Source organism: Meriones unguiculatus, chromosome 10 (genome assembly GCF_030254825.1).
Source record: "Meriones unguiculatus strain TT.TT164.6M chromosome 10, Bangor_MerUng_6.1, whole genome shotgun sequence".
In the NCBI taxonomy this organism is placed as follows: domain Eukaryota; kingdom Metazoa; phylum Chordata; class Mammalia; order Rodentia; family Muridae; genus Meriones; species Meriones unguiculatus.
This window is the reverse complement of record NC_083358.1, coordinates 23,079,186-23,097,006: the sequence shown is the minus strand read 5'-3', so window position 1 is coordinate 23,097,006 and position 17,821 is coordinate 23,079,186. Positions and strand designations below refer to the sequence as shown.

At 47.1% G+C, this 17,821-nt stretch overlaps 1 protein-coding gene across 4 annotated transcripts; it reads left to right on the top strand.

Annotated features, from left to right (window-relative positions):
* The first annotated feature begins 58 nt into the window (after positions 1-58).
* Positions 59-16,546, top strand: LOC110559745 (acylcarnitine hydrolase-like). Of its 4 annotated transcripts, none has more exons than XM_021655351.2 (12): positions 59-1,095; positions 10,369-10,575; positions 11,753-11,894; positions 12,511-12,644; positions 12,726-12,984; positions 13,426-13,524; positions 13,785-13,925; positions 14,048-14,128; positions 14,346-14,490; positions 15,013-15,150; positions 15,641-15,713; positions 16,144-16,546. In XM_021655351.2, the coding sequence occupies exons 1-12, from the start codon at positions 1,022-1,024 to the stop codon at positions 16,328-16,330; spliced, it is 1,680 nt and encodes a 559-aa protein (XP_021511026.1). In that variant the 5' UTR covers positions 59-1,021; the 3' UTR covers positions 16,331-16,546. The 4 variants fall into 4 exon arrangements, with proteins under 4 accessions (XP_021511026.1, XP_060248117.1, XP_021511025.1 ...); XM_060392134.1 differs by having other exon boundaries at positions 61-1,359; positions 10,371-10,575; XM_021655350.2 differs by lacking the exon at positions 59-1,095 and adding an exon at positions 8,021-8,398 and having other exon boundaries at positions 10,360-10,575.
* Positions 16,547-17,821: the final 1,275 nt, after the last annotated feature.

Here is a 17,821-nt window from a genome sequence, read left to right as displayed (position 1 = left end):
CCTGGGAACGAGGGGAGGGCGTGGTGTGGCTACGGGGTCACGCAAGGGACATGCCGCGCTCCCGGGATTCAGCAAGAAGCGGTGTATCTGTCCTGCTGTCTAATGCGAGTCGGGAAAATGCTGGTAGCTTTCGCCAGGGCATCAGAAGAATCTTCCGAGGCTCGTGGGCGTGCGATCCTGTTGGGAGCTGAAACGCAGAAAGCCTACACCGTTTGACAAGGGCACTAAAGGGCTCTTGAGATGGAACCCATACCATCTTCAGGAGGCTAGGCTGAAAGGGCTTTCGGATGCTCAAGCTCGTTTTCCGGCTAGCGTGGAACCGTAGGTCTATGAATGACGTGCTGGCTTCCCCCAGCAGGGATCGGCAGCGCTGGTTACGTGCTTGTTAAGTAGATAAGCGATCATAAACTCGACTTCCATTGGAGAAGAAAGGCCTACAGGATAGGGGTGTCCTTAAAAAGTGTCATATTTACGTTTGAGTCGGGAATTTGAGTCGGGAAGGGCCAACGTAGCCTCTCAGACCAGAAACTACAATAGATGAGATAGTGTATACCTGAAAGTGGACCCCGTAAACTGAGTACTGAAAGAAAAATTCTTTGTTTTGGGTATGAAGGGCACCCCTCCCTTCAACTTCCTGTTTGTGCACAGGCAGTTCCCCTCACCCAAATGAAATTCCTCTCTTCTCTGTCAGGGTTCTGAGCGTGTATCAGTTACGGCTCTCTGCACTCTTCAGCCTAAATCCTACATTAGGAATGTCATGTCGGGCAGTTAACACAGTGACCAGAAGCTTAAGAAAAAGGTTCCCTGTGTTTTAAAGGGCTCCATTGTCCCCTTGGAGGAGATATCCCCTGCTTGCTGGTCAGAGGAACAACCTGGCCAGTCAGACCCTGTGCCTAGCCACCTTGCACCTAGCCTAACAGCTGCCCCGAGGCCAAACGGCTCCTGGAGGAGGCCTTGATTTGCTGTTGCCTGTCTATGAAACATAGCACGCTTAAGGGCAGTGCAGACGCAAACCAAGATAATGTGGCTGTACATACTTTCTGGCTGCTTGAATGCCGTGGTATGTGGGCTCTTGATTCTCCTCTTCCCAGCGCAGGACGAAACTTTTGCAGGGGACAGGGACCTCAGGAAGAATTGCACCGTTGTGTAGAGTCAGAGGCCCATACTGAGGGTGAGGAGGCACCAATGGAAAGGAGCTGGCAGGAGGCAAATGACTGTGGGAATAGTGTACCCACCCAATAAACTTCCAACTAGATGGCCATGGCCTCTTGAAGCATTAGGACCGTCAGACATTTCTGAGGACACCCAACACAGGATCCAGTCCAGCATAAGGAGCTCTGAGGAGTGCTGAACTTGAAGGTTAGAAACTTTTGGGTTGGGGAGGGTGGATGGGAGTTGGGACATTTTCATTCTCTATGAGTGGCTGTGGTTGTGGTTGTGGTTGTTCCTGTTACTCACCATAGGATAATAATGATAATAATACCTTCCCTCTGGCATTTGGTTCTGAATGTGCCCTCCATCACTGGCCAATGAAAAGGGCTCCCAGCAGTGTTCTTTGCTCAGGGATATCCAGAAACTCCTAGACCCCACACCCACCACCTGCACTAGAAAGCCCCTGTGTTTTGTTCCCCTTGGATTCCCCCTGAACCTGGGGCAAAAGCATGGCTTGGCTTCCAAGGTGAAGGGGATGTAACAGGCAGCCTGTAGGTCCTATTAGTAGTTGAGCCAGGATGGCACTATGACTACTCAATGTGTGTGCCTGTGCATGCATGTGTTTGTGTGTGTGTGTGTGTACGGCCCTTGATGTCTCTCACCCCAGGGCATCCTACTGTGGACCTTGGTGACCTCCCACTAGGTCACTTGAATCCGATCTACCCTGAGGACTCACACTTACTTTACTCCATAGCTCCTTCCTACCAGACTTTCTCCTTTTTGAGCTGTCAGCCTGGCTGTGGGAGGCCGGCCACCAGAGTCTTGGCAGGCAGAAACATCAGCCTAATCCATTCCTGCTTCCTGTTTAGAAATATCTTTGACTTTGACTCTTGGGCTCAGAATCACTTACAGCCATTAGAGGGCAGAGTTGAGTCCCATCCTCTTTGAGACACCCAGGCTTGGTTTCTCAGGAGCCATCAGGTTGGTCCAGTCTTATGTGAATGTCCAAGATTTACAGGACTGAGCACGTATACTTATTTTTCACAAATGGCCACAAACTTGCCCCCTTTCTGGAGCTGGGCTTTTTCTATAACACACACACACACACACACAGGCCACTTCACAACATGGCACGGCTTCCTCCTATCATTACAAGAGGATTCTCACTTGAAGATGGAGCATTAATGAAGAAAGTCTCCCAACAGCATCATATCAGCAAGATTGTCTGTTGCTCTATCAAGTGCCATGCGTCAGTTTTTCAGTGAGTTGCATGGACAGAGATGCCACCTGGTTAGGTATCAGGAATAGACAGCATGTCGTTAGGGAAAGGGGAAAGCTCTGAGCTTAGAGAGATGTTGATAGCCTTCCTTGGTCCTTGTGGGTGGCTACTGCTCTGGACCTATCTACACCAAGAGGCATCAAATGCTTATTTGTATGGATCAGGTGGGAGAGGGAAGTGACAGATTCATCTGGCTGATTCCTTCCTCCCCAAACTGGAAACAGGCCAGATCTGCCAGCTCTACAGAACATAAAGAAGTAAATTCCGATGGAGGTGACAAACCCAGGAGTGTGAGGAGGGCCTTGGAGGACATCTCTCTGCATTCTCAGGCTCAGATTGGGATTGCCCAAGGACTACATAGCATCCAGTAGGGTATTCAGTCTGATGAAAAGAACTAGTAAGTCCATCTTAAAATATCAGGACAGACAGCTTAGGTTATTGGGACCATTTTGTGACTGCGTTGCCTTCTCATCCCACAGACTCCTCATGGCATGGATGGGTTTTATGTTCTGGCCATGGATGCAGATCTCTCATAGCTCCTCTCACATCACTCTTGGCCTGGGTGATGTCATCTCCAGCTTGAGATTCTAGAGAATGGGAAATATGCACATGTGAGTCCCCCAGTCCTTTTTGTAGCTCAAGAGAGGCAAGATGATGGAAGACAGACTTGCTCCTTCAGCCCCAGCACATGTGGTCCATTGCTAACTCCTAAGACTGAATGGTGGCAGCAAGTCCAAAGGCCCCTTGGTGGGCCTGGTTAGATAAGCTCGGGCCTGGCAGTGGGTGAAAACAGTGTTTGCAGACAAGATATTTTCCTTGACAAGAGTGACCTAAAGGCAACAAGAAGGTGGCAACACACACAGTATGGCAGCAGCCGATAGAACAAACTCAACTTTGAGGTCATGAGTACACTCACAGGCCAGGACTCAGCCAGCCCCATTACAACCACTCACACAGGGTAGGGACATGTTCAGGGAAACCTCTTTCCTTTGAGCGGTACTGATGTGGGTGTCCACACCTTCCTGGTAATGCCCTTTGCCAAGCCACCTCCAGGACTGCTGTGGTTTTCACTCCCGAGTCCCCTAAACTTGGACTGGTGTGAGGGATGGAATCTCCTACCCCTCAATGGAAGTTCTCAGGCCTCGGAACTTAAGGGTGCTCTGAGCCCTGGGCCACATTCTCATGCTCATTAAATTTTTGATTGTATTTTATTTGAGAAAAAGGCACATGGAACAGTGTGCAAGTGGAGGTCAGAGGACCTTTATATACATGCATCCACTCTTCATCTGTCTGTTCAGCTAACATGTATGTTATCTGGTACCAAGCCTGCCTGTGTTCTGTCTTGCTTCATACACTCAATAATTTCCCTCATGACAATGTATATGTACGAGCCCAATGGATGCTAATTTTCCTTCACTAATTTCTAGTGACCTGTTCCTTCCTCCCTTCCTTACCTCATCTTCTCTCTATCCCTTTCCTCTTCTTCTCCAAGTACCAGATATGAATCTGAAGTTTTGGAGGAGATAGAGGTGAGTAGGTATCACAGTCTTATGTACGTCTCTTAGCAAGTTCCCAAGTTTTCTCAGTCTGTAAATGGCTTATAAAAAACCCAAGTAGTAACAGCTTTGGTCTCCTAGTAAGTCTAATCTGCCATAACAAAATCACTGAAAGGTGTAGGCCTAGTGCTGTGATAGATATGTATGTCCCAACTACTAGGGAGACTGAGGCTGGAGGATTTCATGAGCTCAGGAATTTGAAGATAACCTGTTCCATTTCATATACGGACACTATCTAGCTATCTGTCTGTCAAACCAAACATATAAGCATGTTACATATGCATATGTGTATGTGTCATGAGCTGTGCAGTTAGAAACCAAGATTTAGATGCCAGCAGATTTGCTCTGTGGTGTGGGTTAACTATCTGGTTTAAAGATTTCCCCTTTTGGAGTTAGTAAGATGGAGAGGACAGGAGCTCCACAAGGAGAGCAACAGAACCCAAATATCAGGGCACAGGGGCCTTTTCTGAGACTGATATTCCAACCAAGGACCATTCATGGATATAACCTAGAACCCCTGCTCAGAACCCCATGGCAGCTCAGTATCCAAGTGGGTATCCTAGTAAGGGGAACAGGGACTGTCTCTGACATGAACTTAGTGGTTGGCTCTTTGACCACCCCCGCCCTGAGGGAGGAGCAGCCTTGCCAGGCCACAGAGGAGGACACTGCAGTCAGTCCTGATGAGAACTGATAAGCTAGGGTCAGATGGAAGGGGAGGAGGTCCTCTCCTATCAGTGGACTTGGAGGGGGGCAGGGAGGAATGAGGGAGGGAGGGTGGGATTGGAAGGGAATGAGGGATGGGGCTACAGCTGGGATACAAAGAGAATAAAGTGTAATTAATCTAACAAAATAAAAATTTAATTAAAAAATCATGAGAAAAAAAGATTTCCCCTTTTGTCTTTCTGGGTAGGAGAGATACACAGTAGTGCTCATTATGCAGATACCACTTGACAGGCCCAACATACACATGGTCTTCAACATACAAATACAAACCATAGAAACCTTCAGAACATAGTGCTTAAAAGTCTCTATTTTAGCCAGCAACTGAAATGTCTCCAACAGCTTATGTAGATTAAAGGTCACTTATGATGGACATTGTAAATGTCCATCTACCCATCCATCTATCCCTGTCCGAAAGTAGTGAGTGGCAAAAAACAAAACAAAACAACAACAACAAAACAACAAAAAAAAAACCAAAACAAAACAAAACCAAAATGCTAACCAGTCCATTATCTCTTCTAGCCTGGGACAGTGTGTGTGTGGCCAGAAGAACCATTTTGATTTCTGATTGCCCACTGATGTTTCTGTTCTTATTCTAGAGGTCTGTAGACACTGCGAGGCTCATGCTAGTGTGATCATACTACACTGTGAAGATGTTTGACTGTGCGTGTCTGAAGGGAAGTTGGGGTGTCAGAAGGCCCAGACATACCCATCACGAGGATTGCTCTTCCCTGTCTCCCTGAGCATCTATCCATGTATCGAGGATTCTTCTTCCTTTTATAATTCCCAGGACACTCCTGACTCCAGTGACAGCCTTTTTTTTCCCCTTGGTTCTCCATGTCTGTTATTTCCATTCTTGCCTTATTGTCATCTCTAAGTTTTTTATTTGTCCTCTAAACAGAACAGAAATCCTCTTTGTTGCCTTTCTATAAAGGTGCCAATGGTGTTGTCTGCATGTATTTTCCTAAAACATCTCTGTCATCAAGCAGATAGACTCTTCTTCTTATAGACCAGAGATGGTGGTAGCTTCTTGCCTCTGAGAAACTGTCTTTCTGGAGTTCCAATTTTCTCAGGTTCTCCAAGTCCTTTTTTTATCCACCGCATTGAAGACCAAGTAGAAGACACCATGAAGTGAGGACTCGTGCATTGCTCACCTTGGACACCAGAGGGCAGACAAAGATAAAGTTCCGCATGGGCTTAGGCCCTAGCCAGCCTCTGAGCACAGGAAGCTGACCGCGTTCAGCAGACAAACAGGGCACTTCATCAAGAGTGTTAGCAGGCACTTTTTAGGTGTCAGTAATTGTCTTACTTTTGTAGATGTTTATCATCAAATGATATGTATGCACTCAAGTTCACTCATGTACCTCCATAGCTTAGTAAATTGGAATAAAAATATGAGGCACGGAACCACACCTACTTCAAGTGTGAGAATATTTATTTTCCAACTTAAAAAAAAGAAGTTCGGAAGTGGAGATCATACAGAAACATCAGAACCTGTCTGCCCCGTCACAGAACAGAGTCATGTGTGAAAGGTTCTGTCAAAGAGCATGATGTCTTTTGGGATTCAAATGGCATTTTCCTTCGACTGTGAGTGAACGCGCCACCTCGTCACCCCCTTACCTGTTGGTGCACATCTGAGCGACTTCTGGTTTGGGCCATTTTAATCAAGCTGTCATGTACATTTTCAAACAAGACTTGGAGTTGGGCATGGTGGCACACACCTTTAATCCCAGCACCCAGGAGACAGAGGCAGGTGGATCTGTGAGTTTGGGCCAGTTCTGTCTACATAGTGAATTTTTAGACAACCAGGGCTCTGTTAGAGAGACCCTGTCTCAAAATAAAACAAAACAAAATAAAACACAAAGTAGACCCATGTGTGATCACATCACTTGTTTATTCAGGCTGAAATCCTGAGAGTGGAATTGTTGAGTCATAAAACAAATGTGTTTAACTTTCAGAGAAAACTCGAAATTGCCTTCCCCAATCACCATGTAATCATTTTACTTCCCCTCTAGCCATGTGTAATTGTATCAGTTGCTCCATGTTTTTGCCAACACTCCTGGTTATGGAGCCTAAATGTGATTATATTGAATGGGTGTGGAGTGGCGTCTCATTTCAGATGCTTCTCTGAGCTACACAAATGCAGGAACATGTACACACATACCACACACTCACAACGCACACAGCCATGCACATACACACTCATACACACACAGCACACACACATACTATACATACATACACACTCACACACGAACTGACACACCCATATACTCACATACACTCACAATTTCCTCATATCCACAAAAGCACTAGCAGGACTCTGCATTCCACATTTTCTGTGGTCTTCGCCATCATCAGAGAAGAGCCTCTGAACGGCTGTGCAGCAAGTAGCAGAGTGCCTGGGGACCCTCCTCCAGCTTGGTGCAGCAGCCCAGGGTTAGGAAGACTACCATGCTGTCCAGTTAACTAAGGAAACTGGTTCTATGACTCTGAGCTTGGAGATGCCAAGGAGCTCTCAGCCTCCATGACTCAGCTGTTCCTTCAGCCAGGGAACTGAGGAGAGAGAGAGAGAGCATTTGCCTACACAGGAGCTGAGACCACAGAGTGTGCAGGAGGGGAGGGAGCTATATCATACCAGGGGAAATGATCAGAAAGTTGCCATGGAACAAGCCTTTCTGTGTTCTTTGAATTCCTTAGACCCCTAGGGGCTGGAGAATCAGAGCCAAGGCCAGTTCTCAGGTGGCACTAAGGGCTGTCTGAGGTTGAGCCTCATGATGCTATCTTCAGGGAATCAGAATGGGCTAGGTGAGAGTCCCCGATTCTGTACTCTCAGATGTAGCCTGCCAAGGCGCTGCCTGTTTCTGAAACTCCTGCTCATGAGCCTGCTCCGAGAGCCCAGCCTGTCCTCAGTTTTAGAGCCAGCAGGCCCCAGCACATGTAGGTAAGTAACTGTGAACTGGATCTCTAGAAGCTGGTCATCAGGGTAGCTACAGTATAGAGGCAAAGTGAAAATGCCATGGTGGCAGAGTTGCAGTGTTTCAGTGAACAGTCAGGGCATAGCAGGGATGGGTACACACATACCCTAAGACCATTGTAGGGGCTGATGGACCCTGAGCATGGCCTCAGGAAGTAAGTCCTGAAAGCAGGAGGGTGTTTTCAGGTGGGCATGCTCATGCAGTTCCTGTTTACCGGTTTACCTGGATCACATTTCTTCCAGTTCCGCCCTCCAGCTGTGTCATTCTGACTCAGCAAAGCTCTCTGGCTTCTCCAGTGATAACTTTCTGCCCCCACCTCTTAGTGCCAGTACCTTCATTAGATCTGTGACTGCAATGACTCTGAAAATGGGGACTCCAGGTTTGGAGAGAGGGCTTCATAATCCCTGCTGTGCCTTCCAAGGAGACTAAAAGCAGAACAGGCATGGGAAGCAGCTTTGCCTCACTTGTTGCTCACTGGTTCTCAGCAAATAGCAGTCCTTGGCCTGTCTTACCTTTGTTCCCACTGTGCCATTTGTGCCCACTGTGTTGATTTCAAGTTCCTGCCGGGGCAAGGTTAATATATTCTGCCTTGTGTCGAAACTCCAGATCAGTCCCACAGCAGCACAGACTCAGGACTGGAAAGCAAACATGCTAACAGACAGACTTCCTGTACGACTGAATACTGTGATCTGTGGGCTTCTGCTTCTCCTCTGCGCATGGTGAGACCACTAAGGGAGGAATGGGGGACCCAAGCCTAAGCTGCCAACACTTGATGAATTGCTGCTACCCAAGACTGCAGGAGTGAAAGTACCAAGGAGGATGGAGCTGGTAGTGGTGGCAGATTGGGAAATGTGCATCTCCAGTGCTCAGCTTGTTATGCCAGATTCACGGGACCCTCAAGGACCACCAGGAGACGACTCAATGCAATTGCAAGAGAGCTTTATTACGAGAGCGATCGAACTCGGGACCCAAGTCTCACTGGCGCAGCAGTAGAGAAGTGGGACTCTGAGCTCTCAGTGAACAGGATTTTTAAAGGGAAAGTCTGTGATCAGGGGGTTTCCATGGCAGCAGGCAGGGGGGCACAAGCCTTGGCGTTACAGAATTGGGTGAGGTTTAGCAGGGCGGAGTGACTTTTTCTGAGGCACACAATCACAATGGCTAAGGCATATGATCACAATAGCTATTTTTCTAAACCATGTCTGAAACATGGGGGAGAATTTTCCCACCCGATTCTCAGCCGATTCCCATTGATTATTGCCAGGGAGTTTGTCTCTATTTTCTATGAAGCATTTATTCTATTATATTTCCTGGAGGCTGTTGCTAGGAGAGTTAACTTTGTTTTCTGCCAGGTGTACATTCTGTGATATTTCCTGGTACCTGAATTCAGTGCCCAGTCAAAAATCTTTATTTCAAAATGGAGTTATATTCTGGCTAACTTAAACTCTTCATGCTAAAGCCCACAGACTAGCCCCTTTACCAAAACAAGGGGTCAGTGATGCCAGAGGACTCCCAATACCGGGGAGCCATCCCAGTGTGAGGGACTCTCAGTTGTGTTGGATCTAAAGGTTAGGAAAACAGAGGGGACATTTTTGCTCTGTGTGGCTGACACCACAGCTGCTACTGACTTGGATAATAGCTGCTAAAGGGTACTGATGTGGTACTGCCATAGTACTCTTCAAAAGGACCCTGCATAAGGTACTGGCTGCCACTAAGGCACGCAGAAGTTCCCAGCCCTACAGCCTGCCCCTGAACTGAGGAACCCTTCCCCACAAACCTCACCTGGGCCTTGGCTTTCAGGGCAAACAGCTTGTGCTTTGGGTGTGTCAATGATTTTCAGGTCCTTATCAGAGCTGAGTGAGGAAGGCATTGTGATCAGGGTGTGTGTGTGTGTGTGTGTGTGTGTGTGTTTGTCTGTGTGCGCAGCCCCTTACCCCAAATCCTCCTAGTGTGATCTCTGGTGGCTTCCAGCCAGGCCTTCCCATAAAGTAGCTGGCACTGGCCTCACTCTTGGTCTTTTGCATGCTGTTTCTGAGGTCACCAGTACCTTCTAGGCAGGGAGATCTGCTGGATTCACTCATGGTTCTGCACTCTCAGGCACACAGGACCAGAGCTGCTTACGGACCACACAATAGCTAAAGCATGAGCCCATCATCTATCCCACTAAATGTCAGGAGCTGGACAGCTTAGGTTTAATGGGACCACTGGGTGACTGTATCATCTTTCCATCCCATAATACAAAGCATCATTGGAGCTTGATGCTCTGGTGGATGACATCTTGCAAAAGCTCCTCTCAGGTCATTCCTAGCATCGGCGATGCTTTCCTCTGGTAATTTATTGTGCTCTCCAGTTTGAGATCCTGGAGGATGAGACAGTTTTCAGTGTGACTCCCTTAGACCCCATACTGGCTCACATGGGGTTGGTGGAAAGGAGACTGTGACATTGGTGGCCATAGATGCTGGAAGCTTATAGGGCTGAATGGTGGCCCCCAATCCCATGGTTCCTAAGTGAATCTGGTCAATGGACTAGACCTGGAAAGTGCCTCAGTGAAGACAGCATGACAGGTGGGAAATGTGTAAAACCTTTGTTTTCATTCCAGGGTCATTTGATGAGGCTGAGTGGAAAAGATGGAGCGACAAAAATGGCTGCTTGAGCTGACTAACCCAGATGTCACCTCTTCACTTACAGGCCAGGACTCATCTAGCCCTATCAGGAACACATACTCTGGACAGGTGCAAGGTAGCCTTGTCCACTTGGAGGGCATCAACGTGGGAGTCCACACTTTCCTGGGAATTCCCTTTGCCAAGCCACCTGTAGGACCTCTGCGGTTTGCACCACCTGAGCCTCCTGAACCATGGAGTGGTGTGAGGGATGGGACTTCTCATCCAGCCATGTAAGTTCTCCTGAGACCCAGAGGACTTCAGGCCCTGGAGTGGTCTAGTGTTCTGAGCTCTGGCCCAGGCTGCAGTGGCTCCCACTTCTCACCCCCACATCCTGTTTCCCTTCTTTGTGGAGTAGGAGGATCCCCACATACATTTTCCAGAGGGCCTGCTGAGATTCAGAATGGAAAAACCTGTGCCAGTCTCTGGGTTCAGTGCTTGGTACCTCTAGCAAGCTAGCCTTGATTACTGCAGATAGGAGCAGAGGTACATACAGTTGTCATGAGATCCAGGTTATGTCATTGTCTCTGCCACCAGGGGAAGTGTCTCTGGGAGATTAAACTCCATCACTCAAACTGAAGAGCCCCTGAGTTTAATAGCAGAGACTGAAGACATCTAAATAGTGAAGCAGTGGTACCCAAAGGACTGAACCCTCCACTGTCAATGTCCCAAGCCACACGGCCAGATGTCATATGTCAAGGAACAAGTATATGTGCTGACAATTAGGAGGCCTGTTGGAAAGATGAGGAACCCTGAACATTCTGACTTTACGAGAAGGAGATCCTACTGTCTGGTGGGAAACTAACTTATCCTCATCTATGCAACATCTCTATAGAGGCAGCTTTCCTGTTTCAGGCCTTAATAGGGACAGGAGAAATGGTAAAAATGTCCAAACTCATGGTTAAAGGCTGCCATGGAGACTCCTAGGGCCTTCAACTTCTGACCTCCCAATAAGTGGGATCTAAGAGCTTCCAAACCTCTGCTTGGAGGTCTGGCTCCATCACAGCTTCCCCAGAGCCTGTGGCCTTTATCTGTCTAAGAGGGGATTTATGTATGTATGTATGTATGTATGTATGCATATGTTTCTTTGTTTATTATTTTTGGTATATAGGTTTTTGCCTGCGTGTATGTCTGTGCTAAATGTGCATAAAGTGCTCCTTAGATCCCCTGAGAATAGAGTTACAGAGGGTTCTGAGCTGTTAAGTGGTTGTGGGGAATCTAACTTGGGTCCTGTGGAGGAGCAGCTTCACCAAGCCATCTCTCCAGCCCCAGGATGGACTTTAGAAAATGATCTCATATTCCCAGTGCATCATGATGAGCAGGTGGTTTTCTAGAAGCAGGTCTACTCGGTTTCTGGCTTTGACTTCTGCTCAGTCCTTGGAATAGTTAATTGTTTATCATTGTCAACAGGTGTCCACAGAATGCTACTGTAATGGGAGAATTAGCTGAGTCCCTGTTCAAAAGCTCCCCGCCTCTTCTTTCTATGTCTGAAGACTGCCTCTACCTCAGCATCTACTCACCTGCTCATGCCTCTGAGGGCTCCAATCTGCCTGTGAGTGTCAGGTCACGACCAACTTGGGCTGGATGGACATTTCCTCTGAAGAAATCTAGATGGGTTAAGATCAGTATGGGCTTTGCTTCAAAATAGACTCTGATGTTATGTTCAAAGAATGCCTTCTTGTCTGCTGTGGGTAGCTAACTCATGGCCATGGGGACAGAAACCTCGGGAGGTGCTGAGAGGCCAGTCTGTAACCTAATGAGTTCAGGACTTGCGTCCAGAAACCCCACTCAAAATTCCCACAGAGGAGCTTTGGAGTCTTCTGAGTCCTAAAAATGCAGTCATTTGTTTGGCCACTAGGAATAGAGGGCACTTACTCCATTTTCATGTGGTACTATGAAGGACACATGTCTTACCTCAGAGGTAAGCCCCTCTTACCTCAGAGGGGCTCCCAGAGTATTGGAAACAGGCTTTGGTACATGAAGCAGAATAATAAGGATTGAGAAACTTTTCTTTCTGGTGGAACTTGGATCTTCATTAGACCATGACAGCTTGTATCTGCCTATGTGGGAAGCTTCAGAGCCAAAGCAATGAACATTCTAGAGGACAGCCCAGGTGATACTTGGTCTGTGTAAGAGGAATGTCCTCATCGATTATTTTATTTTACCAGGTGATGGTATGGATCCATGGTGGTGGACTGATTATTGGTATGGCTTCCTTGTATGATGGATCGAAGTTGGCAGCCCTTGAGGATGTGGTGGTGGTTACTATCCAGTACCGTCTGGGTGTCCTGGGTTACTTCAGGTGAGCCCAAGGCTGGGCAGAGAATTGGTGGCTGAGTAGAGATGGGACAGCCCTGTGATTTCTGTCCCTGCCATTTCTCAGCACGGGAGACCAGCATGCCAGAGGCAACTGGGGTTACCTGGATCAAGTGGCTGCCCTACGCTGGGTCCAGCAGAACATCGCCCACTTTGGAGGCAACCCTGACAGGGTCACCATTTTTGGCGAGTCAGCAGGTGGCATAAGTGTGTCTTCACATGTTGTGTCCCCCATGTCCCAAGGACTCTTCCATGGTGCCATCATGGAGAGTGGGGTGGCCACATTTCCTGGCTTCACCTCCCACTCTGCTGAGGTCATCAACACAGTGAGTGCCCTCAATTCTCCCAACCCTAACACCCTACCCCAGCCCTGACTCTCAGAGCTTTTGCTTTCTGCTCTGGGAAGACAATAGAAATCATGGTGGCATCTCAACACCCCTTCCCTCTGAAGGTTTCAAGGGTCAGGATCCATACTCCTCCACCTCGCATAAACTGAGTATTTTCTCTGTCTAAAAAAAAAATAAAAATAAAAAGAAGAAGAAGAAAGCTGTGCCTAGTAGCTCCCATTGTGTTCAGAACCACAGGAGCAAGTGCATCAGCTCCCCTCTATCTCATGTCACCGGGAAAGCAGAGCAATTGTAGTCCTGATGCATTCCACACTGTTTACCCCATGTGATTTAGGGGGTCTCCATGCTAGCTAGGAGGATTAGAAAACCTTCCCTCCCTGCCTGGAAGGATGAACAGGCTCCTGTTTGTGCTCTATACAGGTGGTGGCCAACCTGTCAGGATGTGAGCAGATGGACTCAGAGGCCCTAGTGGGCTGCCTGAGAGGCAAGAGTGAAGAGGAGATTCTGGATATCACCAAGGTTTGAATGCATGGTGTTAGTGTCTAGGAAAGGGGTCCAGTAGGGAGTGGAACAGAAAGTCCTTGCCATTCAGAGACAATTATCTCATGTATAAGGCTTGATGCCTTGTAGCTGTCCATGCGAAATGGATACAAGTTCAGCAAAACCAGAGATATGTATGGGCATCATGAGATGAATTAACAAAGAGCAAAATTAACTTATTTGCCATCAGAAAATGTCTGGGACATGAATTTGATCCCTCACCTTGAATGCCCTTTCAGGTTTTTATGTTTATGCCTGGTGTGGTGGATGGGGAGTTCTTACCCAGGCATCCTGAGGAGCTGTTGGCCTCTGCTGATCTTCGACCTGTCCCTAGCATCATTGGTTTCAACAATGATGAGTATAGCTGGGACGTCCCAAAGGTGAGTCCCAGATACAACTCCTATATTACCTGAGGAGGGCACAGTGTGGGAGAGGGTGCTCAGAGCTCCACAGCCCTAGTTATAGCTTATTTCCAACTTAAAACTTTCCATCCACTTCTCAGTACTTGAACAACCTTGATACTGGGGGAAAAATGGACAGAGAGACCATACAGGCTGTTCTACAGAGAACACAAACACAAATGGTAAGACTCTTAAGGTTGTAGGGAGTTATTTGCCATTTCCGGGAGCCACTTGAGCAAAGACTGGGGTATGTTTCTGTTTCATAATAGAGTTACCCTAAGGCTTGTCCTTTGCCCCTTTACCTTCTCCCATCTCAGACCCCCCTCTCTTCACCCGAGTATACCACTTCCCAGTGCTAAAGTTTTCCTAACACAGCTTTTCTGGATCCCTCTGAACTAGATGCTGCCTCCTGCTATTGCTGACTTACTGGTAGAGGAGTACTTGGGAGATACTGAAGACTCCGAGACTGTCCGAGTACAGTTCCAGGAGATGATGGAGGACTTCATGTTTGTGATCCCTGCCTTGCAAGTAGCACGTGCTCAGAGTGATTATGTCTACAAAGATGCCTCTGGGTTGGGACTCTAGCTAGTGGTAGAACACTTGCTTCATATGCATGATGTCATGCGTTTAATCTCTAGTACTTACAAAAAAAAGAGGTACTATTTCAAGGAGATGTCTAAGGACAACCCTCTGATATACAAGCCCCATCTATGTCTTTATGTCTTCTCTCATGCCAGGCATCTGAGGGCTCTTAACTCAGTAAATGGGGTTACCCTCAATCTTGTGTAGTGAGAGAGTGTGACACCTTTTCCAGGCACAGATGAGGAAAATGAGGTAACAATGTTCTAGAACTTCCCCAAACTACTCAGGTAGGTGGGAAGGCCAGGGTCATGATTTAACCAAGGCCTTTTCCAAGGCTCATGCTTCAGCCTTGGAATCCACACTCCCTCAAATCCTCAGCCATGCGATTCCAGACAACTTTAGGCCAACATATTTTACACACAAGATGAGGCAGGACCAGGTCCAAGTAAGAAACTACTATGTCACTCTGTGTTCCCATCCCCAGGTTCCCATGCCCCTGTCTACCTCTATGAGTTCCAGCATCCGCCCAACATCCTCAAAGATGTCAGGCCACCCCATGTGAAGGCTGACCATGGTGATGAGATTTTCTTTGTCTTTGGATCCTCTTTCTGGGGCAGCAAATGTGAGTCTTCTTCTTTTTTCTTCCATGAGCAGGATGGGGGCCCAGATGAGTGCTTGAGGGTTGTCTGAGTTCACTGTGCAACTGAGGAAACTGAAGCTCTTGGAGAGCTTCTCACAGCCATCTCACCACTCAAAATGATGTACTAGGATTAGAATCTGAATATTTTCCAGGGTAGACTGGGCTTTCTGTCTCTGTCCCCACCCTGATGGTGGATGGTGTCAGGGTGTCAGAGAGGCCCAATTAAAGCCATGATGTTTCCTTCAATAACTGTTCCAGAGAAAAGAAAGGGCCTCTGGACTAAGAATAAGCCGGGGATGGGGTGCATTCAAGTAGAGGCCGGGGCAAGTAAAGGAAGGGTGGAAATGGAAGATACTGGATCAGCAGCTGCGGAACCTGTGTGCTGGAGTTAGGGTATAGCTGCGATTGTCAATGTGGCAGCCACATGGGGTGGCTGGATCCTGGACGCCCTTTGTCTTCCTCATGGCTACAGTTGAATTCACTGAGGAGGAGGAGCTGCTGAGCAGGAGGATAATGAAGTACTGGGCCAACTTTGCACGTCACGGGTAAGAAGACATCTTCCCAGAATACCCCAGGGCCTCCTCCTATTTGTGGTAGCCTCCTAAGCATATAAGATCCTTTATCACAAGGTAGGTTAAGGCTCAGGGGCAGGTTCCACTCAGACAGTGGTCCCATTTGAGTGTCAGTCAATAGTCATCTTCCAGTGATATGGGGTGTGTGTGGCCAAACTGCTCTAGTTTTGTGTATATGAGCCCACTACAAAGAGAAAAGAGAAAACAGCCCAGATGGCCTTCCTCATTATGGAGTGACACTAGGGAGTTTTTAATGTGCCTCTGTCATGAGACCATCCTTCTGCGTCCTTACACTTCTGGCCTGTTTCAACCACCATATTGACCCAAACTCGGGGATCAGGTCTGGAGACAGTATAACTGATAGTGATCCTCACCCCACCCCTCTGTGAGGGTGTGTCCATAGGAACCCCAACAGTGTGGACTTGCCCCACTGGCCTGTGTTCAACCAGGATGAACAGTACCTGCAGCTGGACATCCAGCCTGCTGTGGGCAATGCTCTGAAGGCCAACAGGATGCAGTTCTGGATGAAGACCCTGCCCCTGAAGATCCAGGAGCTGAAGGACGTTGAGAACAAGCACACGGAGCTGTAGCTTGTTATATCCAATAATGGAGTGTCCTGCATGGAATTGGAGTCAAGTTAAGGTGCCCCTACACTCAGAAAAGAAGGATGACCCCATATTTCATGTATCCATGCATCCCTCTTTATGTATTTATCCCACTAACACTCATGCATGTCACTTATACCATGGGTATGAGCCTGGGTCCTGTGTTGTTTCACATATGTAATAAATTTCTTTATGACTGTGCTTGTGTGAGCCCCAGTGGATACCAGCCAATCTTCCTCTGTGCCCTGGTGGGATTGCATCTCTTCCTCCCTTCATTGCCTCATCTTCTCCCAATCCTCTTTTTACTCTTTCCCAAATCCTAAATCTGGATCAGGAGCTCGGGACAATATTGACCACACCAGAAGTGAGTGGGTATTAAAACGCCATGTCCATCTCTCAGTGGTCCCCAGTCCATTATCTATGAGTCGCTTATAACCAGAATAGTAACATCTCTGGTGTCTTAGTATATTCAATATGCCATGAGAAAAAAACCATTATAAGTTGAGTACTGCAGCAGATGTGTGACCCCCACCACTAGTGAGACTGGGGTGGAGGATCTAATGAATTCAGAAATGCAAGGGTAACTTGTTCTAAATATGGACAGTATATATGAATATATAATAACTGCACAGATGAGTATGTATATCATTATGTATTTAAGAATCTTTCACAAGTGGTATAGCTTATAAACAACAAAAAATTGTTCCCAGTGTTAGTGATCATTAAGTTCAGTGTTAAGATGCCAGCAGATTTGGTGTGTGATGAGGCAAATCTGGTTTGAAGATTGTCCTATGTATTTTCCTTGGGTAAAATAGATAATGCTCCTAATAGCCTGGCCACTGCCTAATGAATCCAAATCTTAGTAGGACATGTTTTTTTTTTTTTTTTTGTGCTCCAATAAAACTATTTCTTCTGTATACCATTACAAAAATGGGCCAAACTGTGCTCAATCTACCTCTGTATTCTCATAAAACATGACGTAGGACATACAAATATGTAATATACAAATATGAGTCTTAAAACTTCCAGAATGATCCCCATATCAGCCAACAAGGTTACCAACAACCAACAAGTTTGATATTTATTGTCTCCATAGATTGCTACCAATGACTGATGTTGTAAAAATCCACTCACTTATCTATTTCTGTCCTCAAATTGTGAATGGCACTTTTTTTTTTTTTTTTTAAGTGAGGAGCATATCTGGTCATGTCCTTTTGTGCTTTTAGCCTGAGACAGTGTGGTGGTGGTGGTGGTGGTGGTGGTGGTGTGTGTGACAAGAACCATTTTAGTTCCTTGCTGTCTGCTGACATCAACGTTTGTGTTTTTTCCAAGGGCTGTTACAGACTTGGTGAGACGTCACTTGCATGGTCACAACACATATCTGTGGCGATATTTGACTGTGGGTTGTGTAGATAAGGCATTAGAAGGCCTGGGCATGTTCAGCAGAAGAAATTGTCTCCCTGAGGGCCTGTATTG

Bases quoted from the DNA above. Each gene is read 5' to 3' on its own strand.
- LOC110559745 (XM_021655351.2), top strand. From the start codon at position 1,022: ATGTGGCTGTACATACTTTCTGGCTGCTTGAATGCCGTGGTATGTGGG. The intron at 12,645-12,725 runs GTGAGCCCAAGG...GCCATTTCTCAG, and splicing joins GGTGTCCTGGGTTACTTCAG to CACGGGAGACCAGCATGCCA. The intron at 13,926-14,047 runs GTGAGTCCCAGA...TCCACTTCTCAG, and splicing joins ATAGCTGGGACGTCCCAAAG to TACTTGAACAACCTTGATAC.